Source organism: Lichenostomus cassidix, chromosome 8 (assembly GCF_008360975.1).
Source record: "Lichenostomus cassidix isolate B80296 chromosome 8, HeHo_3.0, whole genome shotgun sequence".
Taxonomy (NCBI): domain Eukaryota; kingdom Metazoa; phylum Chordata; class Aves; order Passeriformes; family Meliphagidae; genus Lichenostomus; species Lichenostomus cassidix.
In genome coordinates, this window is record NC_139489.1 from 18144723 (window position 1) to 18158325 (window position 13603).

The 13603-nt window shown below is 41.7% G+C and overlaps 1 protein-coding gene across 4 annotated transcripts in view; it reads left to right on the top strand.

Moving 5' to 3' along the window:
* Window positions 1-57: 57 nt before the first annotated feature.
* Window positions 58-13603, top strand: part of AGL (amylo-alpha-1,6-glucosidase and 4-alpha-glucanotransferase) — a 38419-nt gene continuing 24873 nt past the window's right edge. Inside the window, exons 1-10 of one of the 4 annotated variants that reach the window (XM_085068159.1) lie at window positions 58-183; window positions 1339-1488; window positions 4196-4406; window positions 5267-5433; window positions 5896-6099; window positions 10516-10697; window positions 10934-11045; window positions 12743-12863; window positions 13044-13146; window positions 13237-13334. In XM_085068159.1, coding sequence (XP_084924285.1) covers window positions 1407-1488; window positions 4196-4406; window positions 5267-5433; window positions 5896-6099; window positions 10516-10697; window positions 10934-11045; window positions 12743-12863; window positions 13044-13146; window positions 13237-13334 — 1280 coding nt within the window. In that variant the 5' untranslated portion in view covers window positions 58-183; window positions 1339-1406. Of the gene's footprint in view, window positions 184-661; window positions 916-1071; window positions 1243-1338; window positions 1489-4195; window positions 4407-5266; window positions 5434-5895; window positions 6100-10515; window positions 10698-10933; window positions 11046-12742; window positions 12864-13043; window positions 13147-13236; window positions 13335-13603 lie in introns of those variants that run through there. The other 3 variants (XM_085068160.1, XM_085068157.1, XM_085068158.1) reach the window with 3 other exon arrangements.

The following is a 13603-nucleotide window of genomic DNA, read 5'->3' on the forward strand; positions in this document are numbered from 1 at the left end:
CAGCCGGGATACTCCAGGCAGCCTTTAAAGCCACTTCGCCCTCAGCAGAGTGCCCGGTTAATCACACGGAGCTCCGGACCCAGGTGCCCGGGCCCCTCGGGGACACCTCCCGTGCCCGTGCGCACCAGCCGAGTGTGAAGGCGCTGGTGGGGCTGTGGCTGTAAAGGCTGAAACAGGAGACAGGTACACCACGCCGCGCTGTCCGACAGCCCTGCCAGGCTGCAGGGCCCAGGCTCGCGGAGCGATCAGCCCGCTCGCTGCCGCAACAGCGCGGGACACAGGGGGCATCCCTGGGACACACGGGGTGTCACTGAGGGAACCTTGGGGTAACCCTGAGGGAACCCTGGGGTATCCCTAAGGCATGCTCGCCATTCCGGGCGCGCTCCGCGCAGCCGGGAGCGGAGGGGCAGGGTCGGGAGCGGAGGGGCGGGGTCAGATCTGCGGGGCCGAGGGCAGAGGGGGAACTTGACGGGGCGGGGCCGAGCTCGGAGGGGCGAGCCTGGGCGGGGAGGGGCGGGGAGGGGCGGGGAGGGGCGGGACCTTCCGGGCAGAGACCGAGTGGAGGGGAGGGGACTGGAGGGGCGGGGCGGAGGGGCGGGGCAGCTCCGGCCCGGCCGCCCCTCACTGCCGCCGGGGCGGGCCCTGGGCTCTCGCGGGAGCTGCGCCGGCGCCGCCCGTCTCCGAGCGCGGCCGCCGCGGAACCAATAAACTTTGTTTCAAATAAAAAAAAAAAAGAAAAGGCAAGAAAAGGGCAGGAGAGCAGCGGCGCCGCCGCGGCTGCGGGCAAGTGCGTCACTGACCGCCGAGCCAGCCCGGGGCGGCCGCAGCAGGCAGGTCCAGCCCCGGCTCCGCTCGGCCTCGGCAGCCGTCGCCCTCCGCGGGGAGCGGCGCCTCCGCCGTTCTGCGGGCTCGCTCGTGAGTATGGCGGGACGGCTGCGGCGGGCAGCGCTCCCCGCTGAGGGCGGCAGGGCGGCCGTGAGGGGCCTGGCGGGGCACTCCGGCAACGCCGGGGCGGGCGCGAAGAGTGACAGGTGTCAGGCTCCCCCTCCCCGGCGGCACCCCCGTAGCTCTGGCCGCGGGCCGGGCCGTGCTGCGGGACGGGAGCCGCTCCAGGGTGCTGCCGGCGGCGCTCCCCGGCTGGGGCAGGGCTGGGCGCTGCCTGACAGCTCGCCCCGTACCCGCCTTCCCTCCGCCCTGCCCTGCGGTGCCGTGTCTCCGCACTCCCCCGGGACCGGGGAACATGTAAGCGCAGCCGGCGGCGTGAGGCGCTCCTGAGCGGCCGCGTCCTGCCGGGGGTCGCCGCTCACTTCTCAGGGTGTGTCTGTTCCCTCACGACAGGGCTCCCCTCTCGCTCCCCGCACTGAGAGTCCCGGCGCGGCGGGAGCGCCGGACGGGTGACCGCAGCCATGCCGGCCGGTAAGGAGACGCGGCTGCTGCACCTCGGCGAGATGGAGAAGCTGGACAAGACCCTCTTCAGGCTGGAGCAGGGTAGGTCGGGGTGCCGGGGCCGGCTGAGAGGGAGATGGCCGGGACCTCGCCATCGTCTTTGGACGGCCGTGGAAGGGGAGCTTAGCTTGAAGTGGTGGGGTGTTGGGGGTGTATTGAGGGGGTGTTGTTGGTTCGGGCTTGATTGTGGGTTCCTTTTCTTGTTTTGTTTTGATTTGCTTCTACTGCAGAGCTCTCTGGGCTCCACACACAGTTTAATCTGGCTCGTTAAACTTCTGAGAAATGAAGAGCAGATTGGCCAAGAGCCGTCAGTCTTCATGGGACTGAAGTGCAAAGCATTTGTTAGACAGGCCCTGTCCTTCTCCTTTTATAGGCTGTACTTCAGTGACCTGAAAAGGTCCTCATAAGTCAAGGTCTCCAGTGTTTATCTTCTTATGCAGCACCCCATGTTTTAATATTATAATTTTGAAATGTCAGTGATGCTAGCATTTTGCAGAGTCTGCAAGTTTGAGGTAGTGTTTCAGAATATAAGCCCTTTAACAACTCCTAAATCTTGTTATCAGATTTGTTACGTTATCAGAGCTATGTGTCCTGCTGCATACTTCTAAGAACTTGGGGTTATTTCTTCCTGAAAGTGTTTCAAAGTATATTTGGGGGAAAAAAAAGCCATCCACTAACTGGTCCACTATTATGCTGGTCAGCAAATTTAGACTGTAAAACTAAGGCCCCTGTCTTTGAAAACCATTTTTATCAGTGCAACAGTTTTTATTAAGAGTTACTGTGGGGTTCATTACTGTATATTACTAACCTAGGAACCTAATATCAAAGTGGTTTAGCATAGGAGCAAGATTTTGGTTCTTGAGAATAAAAATTTTCTTCATCTATATTGATTTCAAGATTTTCTGACTGCCTGATGTGAGGAAATACCAGTAGTGAAGAAGTGCAGAGTCGATCCTAACTTCCATTTTTAACTTATCCATCCAATTGTGTAAATTTTCTTGTAAGGAGGGAAGCAGAAGTGCATGGCTATCAAACATTCAAAGTGCCTCTGCTGGTAGCAGTCTCTAAGAAGGCACAGCTAATTTTGAGCACAGCATTCTTGATGTCTGTGTAACTCTTACAGGAAATAAGATATCAATGGCATATATCCCGGTGCTCTAATTTTAGTAATCCCTGTAAGGAAATGTCAGGCCAGTACCGAAGAGAGTGTACGAGTGTACTTAACCTTTCAAAAGTGGTTATATATATATACATGTATATAATTCAAAAAGACATTCAGATCTGAAAACAACTGCTTTGCCTGATAGGTTTTGGTGCAGTGATGGTTTTGTTAATAAGAGAAATGCCAAGCTGGAGAACACTTACATTTAAATGTATTCAGACGTTGAATTCTGGTATTAGAGTCCCCATGATTCTACTTAATAAGCAGGTGGTTTTTTTCAGCTTAAGATACTGGAACTTGATGTCCAAGATTTTTTACACTTTCTGACTCATTATCTCTGTATTACTAGTTTTATCTTTTTTTTTTTTTTGCAAGTACTCAGGTTTCTTTTACTCCCTATTTTGTAGACTGCTAGGACTAGTAGTTGGTTTACTACACTTAACTATGTGACTGGCATGTAATTTATTAAAAGTTTCTGTGTAAGAACTTACATCTGTTTTATTCACTTGAAAGAGCCCTGTAATTAGCCACACATGTGATGGTGACCCTCATACCTGCAAGTGGAAACCTATTCTAAAACCTCTTGACTAAATAAAATTTTTTATGTCTAACTCACTAGACTGCATATGCTTTTAGGTTCTAATTTTTGAACTTAACATTTTTTATCATTATCACAGGTATCTTAAGGTTACATTTAAACCTCTTTCTATGTGTGTGTGACCTACAGCACATATACAAAACTCCCTTTGGTTTATTGAGGTTTCTGAAAATTTAACAATTTGTATATTGTAAATTACACACAAATATATTTAATTTTTCAGCTAAAAGCATAAGGAGTTTAAATTTTTTTGTGAACCCCCAATAAATATTAAGGTATTTCAAATATTTTCTGGTTTTAAATGTGTTGCGAATTTTTTTCAGATGTTTTAATGAATAAACCTACCATATAGACTTGGTAAACCTAAGTACTTAAAGACTATATAATGCAAAATCCAAAGAAGAGCGATGAAGATGGTGAAGGGCCTTGAGGGGAAGCCGTATGGGGAGTGGCTGAGGTCACTTGGTCTGTTCAGCCTGGAGGAGAGGAGACTGAGGGCAGACCTCATTACAGTCTGCAGTTTCCTCTTAAAGGGGCAGGCACTGGTCTCTTCTCTCTAGTAGCCAATGACAGGACACAAGAGAACAGCATGGAGCTGTGTCAGGGAAGGTTTAGGCTGGATATCAGGAAATATTCTTCACCCAGAGGGGGGGTGGGCAGTGGAACAAGCTCCCCAGGGAAGTGGTCAGAGCACCAAGCCTGACAGAGTTTGAAAAGCGTTTGGACAAAGCTCTCAGGCACATGGTGTGACTCCTGGAGTGTCCTGTGCAGGGCCAGGAGTTGGACTTGAGTGGTCTTTGTGAGTGCCTTCCAGCTCAGTATATTCTATGATTCTATGCTGTAGAAATACACCATGCTGCTGAAATTCTTGGCAGTTACGGTCGTGTACTTTATCAACATAGCAAATTAGGACTTAGAATAAGAGACTAGAAGTGCCTAGTCCTCCTGATCAAGTGATTTTGTCCTGTTTTTTTTCTTTTTCTCTTGAGGTTTTGAGCTGCAATTCCGATTGGGCCCAACTCTTCAGGGCAAGCCCGTTACTGTGTACACAAATTATCCAGCTTCTGGAGAAAGGTTTGATCGCCACAAGTTCAGGACACTATCATGGCACAATCCCACAGGAAAAGAAGATGACTCTGACAAATACTGCAAGCTGGATCTCCAAATTTCTGGGTCATACCAGTACTATTTTAGTCTTGGGTAGGTGAAATTTGTGTACTTACAGGCAAATGCAGTTTGGTCCCTTGGTCTATGTTTTAACCGGAAGAAAAACATTTTTTCCATACATTCTTCAAATTGTATCCATGGGATCAATCAGAATCCACTAATGAAAGACAGTAATTAGTGCTTATATAACACTTTCTGATGTAGAGATATTCTGGAGAATTTATAGAACCAGGTTGATCAAATTTCTGTGAATGTTGGAGAAGCAATCTGCTGTTACAAATTTGCAGATTCATCAGTATTCTGAGTATCTCAATGATTAATTTGTACTTTCTTCATTGACTTTGAGGAGGATTGTTTTCTATCTAGCACAGGGGTTGTGGCATTCTTTACTTGGATCCTTTACTTCCTCCTTTGTTTTAGTGGGACAGCTGCAGAAGAGAATGCCACTATCTGTAATAATTGTAGTCTGGTATTTTGAATTTCTGGAAGATGGGTGGTTAAATTCTTCCTGGCTTAGGACATTTAGCTCAGGTACCTTCCTGAAGATGGTGCTCAAAATGGAGATACTTGTGTAATAGATGGGCAGTCTTGCTCTGTGTCTTTCTGTTCATATGCCAAGAGGAAGAACCAGTACTCCATCTCAGAAAATAACAAAGGTATCTTACTTTTCCAGAGAGTTTAAAACTCTGTATCCCAGTCATATTCTTTGAGACCAGTAGAGAGATGATGCCTAAGAGATTTTCTTCTGGTGTCATGCAGCCCTGTTCCCTTTCCCCCCAGCCACTATACTGGGCTACTGTGTTTCTGAAATACCTGTGCTATTTGAGTTCTCTCTCTGAAAGTGGCTGGTACAATGGGTGTTAATTATACCAATAAAAATTACTTTTTCCTAGAAATGAAAAAAGTGGTGGAGGCTACGTAGTTGTGGATCCCATTTTGCATGTTGGAGCTGATAACCATGTCCTGCCTTTGGATTGTGTTACGCTCCAGACGTTCCTCGCTAAGTGTCTGGGACCGTTTCATGAATGGGAAGATAGGCTTAAAGTGGCAAAAGAAACAGGTAATGCTAATACAGATATTCGAGGAAATAAGTCTCTGTTTTATGATCAAAACCCAAAGTTACACTGAAGAGCTTCAGTGTAAACAACTCGTGTTCTTTGCAGACTATATATTTTCTGCTACATCAATCTTGTTAACAGATCAAGTCAGTGAATTGATTAAAATATTGGCAGAGGTGTAAAAATTCAGGATTTTCCTAATATGGGAAACCACATATTTTATTGTTTTGATTTCAGGTAGACTTGGAAGTTTATAAAACTAACAGGATGATTTTTAAAGCTGGTGTTAGGTGGAATTTCAAGGGTTAATTAATTAATTAATTTCAAGGGTTAATTCAGGTTAATTTACATTGATTTTTCCGAACACTAGCTTCAAGTATATGTTGTAAATGCAGTTTATTATGCTTCTTCCAATTAACTTTGATTTTTTTTTCTTATTAAATAAATGGCTTCTTATTACATAGGTTACAACATGATTCATTTTACACCACTGCAGAAGCTTGGGCTGTCTAGATCATGTTATTCGCTGGCTGATCAATTAGAAGTAAATCCTGAATTCTCAACTCATAATAAAAATTGCACTTGGAGCGATATAGGAGCACTTGTGGAGAAAATGAAAAATGAATGGAATATGCTTTGCATCACAGATGTAGTCTACAATCATACTGGTATGATTTTTTTTGTGTTAATAACTAGATTGGTCCTATAATTGTATTTCATTATTCACCTTAACTTCTTCTTGAACATATTTTTAGTAGCTGTTTGAAACAATGTAGTTGTCTCTTGTCTTAGAGTCTCTCAAATCTGTCTCTGTAACAGGTATAAAAGAACTTTAGTATTGTTATGAAAGAGTGAATAAAGCCCTTCTTAGAATTAATAAGCTGTGTATCTGTATTTATATAATATGTCTATCTTCGTGATCTGTGGTGTGCAGTTCCCATATATTTGAGCAGAGTCTGTATTATGAATTGTTTGACCATAAACTGAGTACTTTCTTGTTAAAGCAGGGTATTATGCTTGTAGCTGCTTAAAAGCAGCTGCTCCAATGTGGGTCTATGCAGACTATAGACAGAGCTGGGACAAGAAGGTAGGATTAAGTAATGGGGGAAATATTACAGCTCAGTCTGTGGGGGGGAAGAAAGAAGAGCTTTGTGTTTGGGGAAGGCTTTTTTTAAGCATAGATATGCTAATACATTGAAGGTGTTACTTTTAATCACGTGAGGTGCAGTGGGTTTTCTTCTGTGTGATCTGATGAAATTTAAATCGTAGTACTTTGTAATTTGTAATTTGGCTCATTTTTTGGATAATGAGTTTTCTTTGCTTATGTTTATAATGCATTTATTGTATGTTGTAATCCTAAAGATCATAATAATTAGCATTCTCATAGGAGAGACTACAGCAAGTGGTTATGTAGATTGATGTCTTTTGAGGCTCAAAAAACCCTCAACATAGATAATACGTGAATTTCAAGCTTTATTTGCTTTAGTTCTTTGGTGTTGGCTGCTGCCAAGCATTCCTATCCAATCAGTCTGCAACACAGTGCTTGCCCTATCTGTTTGTTGAAAAGTTACTAATTATAATTGTTGGCTCTGTGACTGAGGGAATTAAGCTTTTAAATGTCCTCCCAGTTTTGGTTAAAAAATTTCTTACCCTTGTCAACTAGAAGTCCTGTTTCTCTTATGTGTGCTTGAGATCCAGTCATTTTTTAACAGTGTGTATGCTACTAAGGAGAATGTTTTTTGATGGACAGAAATACCTAACTGTAACAATTACACACCAGAATATATTTGAGAAGGAAAATGTCATGTTATCTGGCTACATTTGTAGAAGGACGTTTTCAGATTACCTTCAGAGTTAAAGTAATCTTCATTGGGATGGATGACTCAAAATTTGTACTGTGGTGAATGGATGTTCAGAAGTGTCTTCTAAGAGAATAGAAATATTCAGATGACAGTGGTTCTTAGATCATTAAGCGAGGAATCCTTGATAGTTTCAAGGCCGGCAACAAAGCTTCTAAACTTGAATGTTTCCCCTCTCTTCATTGATTATAATCCAAACCTCTTGATTTACAACTGTCTCCAAACTTTGTTAAATTAGAAATTTAGCATTAGCTGAAAGATATGTTGATATAACATGCTTGTGGAACTATGGAGCAGAGCTTTTAAAATAAGAAAATATGTAACATTTGGGGGTTCTTTGTCTGAATCTTGATTAGATAGAACGTCACTTTTTTTTCCTTAATTGAACAGTGATTTCCAGTAGTTACATTGAGTCATTCCTGCACATTAGGGTGATTTAATTGTAAAACACATTTCATAGACTCATTTGAATATAAAAGACATAAAATGTGAAGTCTATTATTTTGAGCAGATTGTAGATACTTGCACATCATTATTCATTCTGTAGCATGTCTGTGTTAAAAGCTTAAGTTGTCTCACAGTAAGTTTTCTAATGTTAATTCTAACAGGTCATGACCCCTCAGCTTACAGTGGTTCTATGTGTTGGTAGTTTCTGCTTTCTAGTAGAGACCATTGGATAAAAATGGCATTGCTTGCCCTCTGCTCCTGTGGGAGTCAGGCAGCATCACTTTCAGGATCAGGCGTTAAGCTGAGGTTTGATGTTTGATGTTCCCTGTGGAATGGAGACCAGACTGTGGGCACAGCAGGGAACAGTGGCAATCAGCTCTTGATGTCTCTGTGAGGCTCTAATGAATAGCAGTATCTATGGCCCAATTTTAAAAGTCAAGTCATGCACTGATGCTAAATGTCTGTGCACCTTTGGCATCTTCACTGGAGTATCATGGATGAACTTGCAAATCCTCTCTGGTAACTGGGTATGTTCAAATAAGGAATGTGTTCACTGGCATTTATGTTTCACCAGGAGACAGAAAAACAACAGTTGGAGCTTTTTTCTCCTCTGAGCTTTCAGCATCTGTAATAAATTGTATAAACTAGTAAAAATAAAGTGAAATAAATTATGTATTACGTTTCACAACAGGTTACTATTGTCTAATTGCAATATAGCACTTATGTAAATCTTACTTTCAAGCGCTTAGTCATATCAAACACTACCTTTTCTCAGCTTTATAAAGGATCAAAAGTAAGAAATCTTGGGCCATGAGCATCACAGTTAACATTAGGCTTGTGTTGAATTTATGTTAAAATTACATAAATTAGTCATTTAAGAAAATAATTTCAGATAATTCAAAGAAGAATGTAATGAATTTTAGGAAGTTTCCCATAATTCCTCATGTTGCTATTTCCATTTTCTTGTACTTTACTATACACACACTCTATACTATACTTTCTCCTTGGCTGTAGCAAATATAATCACTAGTGGTGTTTTGGATATTTTTTTTCTGCAGTGTTAGATTTCTCTTGGTGTTACATTGTGAATCACTGGAGCTTACCTTCTGATCAGGAAATATCCTTCTGCTCTGTACCAGAATTAATGGAAGGCCTGTTGATTTTTTTTCATGCCAACCCCTTAGATTTAAATTATGTGCTTCTTTTTAGAGTTAATTGTATTTACTTATGAAAGTCCCTTTTAGTAAATTATAGTTCTTGATAGAAGAATAGAACAAGCTGGTTTTGCTTTTCAAAGAAGAAAGGTTTTTTCAGAAGTAGTGAAGTGTAAAGAAGAAAAGGGCAGGAGGGAATAATTTCTATGGCTGTTTGGCCTAGAACAGCCTTTAACAGCCTAAGCTTAATAGTGTTTTATGTAGGTTTAAGACGTGGTGGGTTTAGTTTTAGGTGGTTTATTTATTATTTAGTTTAGGTGATTTATTTTTAAATAAATCCTTATTTAAACAATAAGGATTTTAAGTTCCACAAATGGTTTGACCTTATAAACATGGAATTTTGCCATGTCTTGAGCTATAATGTAAAAGGGTGCTCAGAAGAGCTGTTCACACTATAGACTGAGCTAATATATTCTTTCCCTTTCACATTTTTGTTCTAACTTTAAGCAAATTTGGGGTTTTATGTGTTATTTGTTCTGCTTTTAATTCTAGACACATTAGTGACTCTTCACATTTCCATTATAATAATTTGTTACATATTTTGCCATGTGTGACATTTTTACTTTGTTTTTTCTCTGCTCTCCTAAAAACCTGGTTTTTGTTCTTAGGCATTCTATGAGATTTTCTTTTTATTTTTTCTTTTATAATTTAGTTTTTCAGTTCAGGATACGAATTCAGAAGAATGAAATTAACTCTTGCATTCTTCTTCATTGTCATGCTTCTAAAATCAAAATTCTGTGCCATGTATCTATTTACTCATGCTGCTGCATGCACACTGTCTATATTAGAATACTATACCTGTGTTCTAGTGAAGGCTTCTTACCTTCTGTGAGTCAATTTTTAGTGCTGAGTATATCTTCTGGTGCTTGTTGATGCTACAGGGGAAGCTTGGCAAATAGACACAGAGTCTAGTGTTTGCTCTGAATTAGTGTTCCATTTGCATGCACCAGCCAGTGCACTCATCTTGCTCTGTAAGACTCAGTGATGTTGCTTCCTATGACTCAGCTTCTTTTTATGTACGCAAGTGTCACAACTAATTCTTTCTTAAATGTCCCTTTAACTATATTTTGCATTAATTATTTTTTGGGGGTGTGTGCACACTTCCTCTCTGGCTGTGTGCAGCACCTGACAGAATGAAGAATATTAAAAAATAAACAACTTATAACATAAAGTTTGGTATGTATATTTGGTTTTCAACACCCAAAGAACATCCATATCTCATGTTCATTATTTGATGTATTTCTTGCAACAATTTGTTTTGGGGGTTTTTTTAAGTGTTTTAGAATTGATGGCACTATTGCATATTATGTAACTAACAAAAAGTCTTTCTGCAGTCTCTGCACCTGTATTTTTGACCAAAAAAAGTCAGTCAGTAATAACAGTTTTGCATAAGACATGATTTTCTATTGACATGGAAAACTTCAGTTGAAGTGTAAATGAACTATACATGCTGTAGTACCTCAGCTTCTTGGTTTTAAGATGTTTACAAAAACCAGTGAATGGTTCAACTTAAGTATTTGTTTTTGTTTGGTTCCTCCACCCCCCCATCCCTTTCTTCAATAAGCTACTAACAGTGAATGGCTCAGGATGCATCCAGAATGTGGCTATAACCTCGTAAATTCTCCTCACCTGAAGCCAGCTTGGGTCCTGGATAGAGCTCTGTGGCATTTGACTGGTATGGTGGCTGATGGAAAGTGTATTGCCAAAGGTGTCCCTCCCTTGATTGAAAATGATCAGCACTTGAATGTAAGTGAATGGGAGCTAAATGTAAGCTAATGAACTACATAAATAGCTGAATAAACCTTTAATATTTCTAGGGTTGTGGAAATGCACAAAAAATGGTGTATAATTTGCAGGTATATTTAGTGAAATAGGCCCTTACTTCCTGTTTTTTTCTTTTCTGAACAATTTATAAGCCCTTAGCTTTTCTTACTTACATTTATAAACTACCTTAGTAACTAACACAATTTTTATTTTTACAGTGTTTACGTAAATTAATTTATGAAGATATATATCCAAGAATTAAACTATGGGAATTCTTTCAAGTGGATGTTAACAAAGCTGTGCAGCAATTTAAAACCCTTCTAACTCAAGGTAAAGGAAGATTATGTTGCTGAAGCATGTGAACAATACATTTCTATTTCAAGAGACATAGGTAAACTTAACAGTTAGCAAAAAATAGCATTATCTTGTTTTTCATCTATGTGAGACACCTACTATGCTGATGTAAGAGTATAAGAATGCTTTGAGGGCTAGGAAAATCTTTAAAGGCTTTGTACCCCTTCAATGCCTTTATCCACCCACATCTTGGTGTTGGGGTTTGACCCTGACTAAACGCCAGGCACCTCGACTCTCTCCTGCTGCAACAAAAAAAAACCTGCAAAAATACACACCAATCTCATGAGTCAAATGAGATAGGACACTGGTAGGAGGATGCATGGAAGGAAAAAAGAGGGCAAACAGGCTCCTAACTTAAAGTTGCAAAAAGTGATGTAATTACCTAACAGAGTTGGAGGATAAATGCAAGGCAAAAAAACTTTCCATAAACTATTTTGTTCACTCACCCTCTCCCTCTTATGAACCCATTTTATTCACCCCCTTTCTTCTTTTTAACCAACAAGCCCGGGTAGGGAGGCAGGTTATGGGGTATTTTCTTAGTCTACAGAGCAGGTCCATAAATCTGTTCATCACCACAATTCTTCTACTACAAATACTCTCTATCTCTATCTCTCTCTCTCTCCAGGCAGTTTTTCTGCTCTCACCCACACCCTCTTAAGAACCAATCTCTCCGCTCACCCCCCTTCCCTCTTTCCAAACCAGCAACACAGACGGGGGGTAGGGTGAGGGGTGTTCTGGTCAGTCTAATCAGGGAGAGGGGTTCTCTACTTAGCCCACGGGGTCCCTCCCACAAGAGACAGTCCTCTGGGAACTTCTTTGGCGTGGGTCCAATCTCACGAGCAACATCCTGACAGAATTCTGCTGCAACATGAGTCTCTTGTCTATAAGGTGCTGTGCAGACTCTCCCGAGCCGAGGCCAGGCTGCTTCCATCCCAGGAGCAAGGAAAAGGCCTTTCTCTTCCTTGCAAGGCCTTTGTAGCTTTAACTCTTTCGATGAGACTCCAAACTGGATCACAGCTTTCTTCAGGCATCCACCTGCTCCTCTGGTGTGGGCTGTGGGCAGAATTTCTGCACTCCTGTGGACTCCATGGGCTGCAGGGGAACCTCCTGCTCCCCCCATGGCCTTCACCATGGCTAGCAGAGGGTTTTCAGCTCCGGTGCCTGGAGCACTAAAGCACCTCCTCCCCCACCTTTTTCACTGACCTTGGCATCTCCATGGTGTTCTCCCTTCACATATTTTCACCTCCACCTCTTCCTCCTCCAACTACAAAGAAGTGTATGCCTACCTTGTTTTGATTTCTTCTTAAATATGTTTTCACAGAGGCATAACTAGCACCTCTAATTGGCCCAAACTTGGCCAGCAGCATGTCCATCACTCTCAGAGCCATCAGAGATTGGCTCTGCTGGACTTGATGTAAAAACTTCCAGAACTTGCACTCAGGACACACAGGAGCCATCTTTATGCCACTCCCCACCCCTCAGACACCTCCCCAGGCCCACCACAACAGCTTCTGAGGGGTCCCAATTTCTCCTAGATGTTAAAAAATACTTTACTGATGTTTTGGGCCAGTCAAAACCACCACACTTGGTTATGCTGGAATTATAAAAGTTATATGTCTGTTAAATGTAATTCCTGTTTTTACTTTGAATACTCTATTCTATTTTGTTCTCAGGCAAAAGGAGCAGTAAATCTGATCCAAATCAACATCTTCAAATACTTCAGGACCCTGATTATAGACGATTTGGCTGTACTGTAGATATGAATATAGCTCTGGCAACATTCATCCCACACAGGTACCATGTTATTGATTACAAGTTAATATCTAAGTGAAGTTAAATTTATGAAGCCAAGAAAAGACATAGTTTTTCCCCATGTGTGAAAATATAGTTTTTGAATACTTTTAGTAATTTTACTGCATGTTTTTAAAATAATTCTTTCTAATTGTTCTCTGCTTTTAATGTCGTCCTGATAAGCAATGGACCAGCTGCAATAGAAGAATGTTGTAACTGGTTTCGCAAGAGGATTGAGGAACTGAATGCTGAGCAATACAGACAAACTTGTCACCATCAAGAACAGGTGTTGAAATTACTGTGTTTCAATGCTGAATTGTTTAAAATTGCAAATAAATGCAGGCATTACAATAATACATAATTTAATTGTTTCTAGGCTGTGAATTGCCTTGCGGGGACTGTGGTTTATGAGCGAATTGCTTGTAATGGTCCTAAGCTGGGTCTTGTCAGTAGAAAAAATCCCTTGGTTACCAGGTATATACATATTTTCTTGTTTGTTTGGAAACTATTAGAATCAATCCAGGGAAAGCAAGTTCAAAGTTCACTAAAAGTACACATCTGTATGTTCAAGTGTATGTTTTCTTTCCCATGGACAAATGCCGCTGAGTGAATTAACAGGGTTTGTTAAGCAACAGCAATAACTATTTCATAAATAAATGTGACCAGAAAGCATGAGACAATACTCAGAGCACATCAAAACCTTACATAGTGCAAATTGCTGTTGTAGGTGGAAGAGGGGTGGA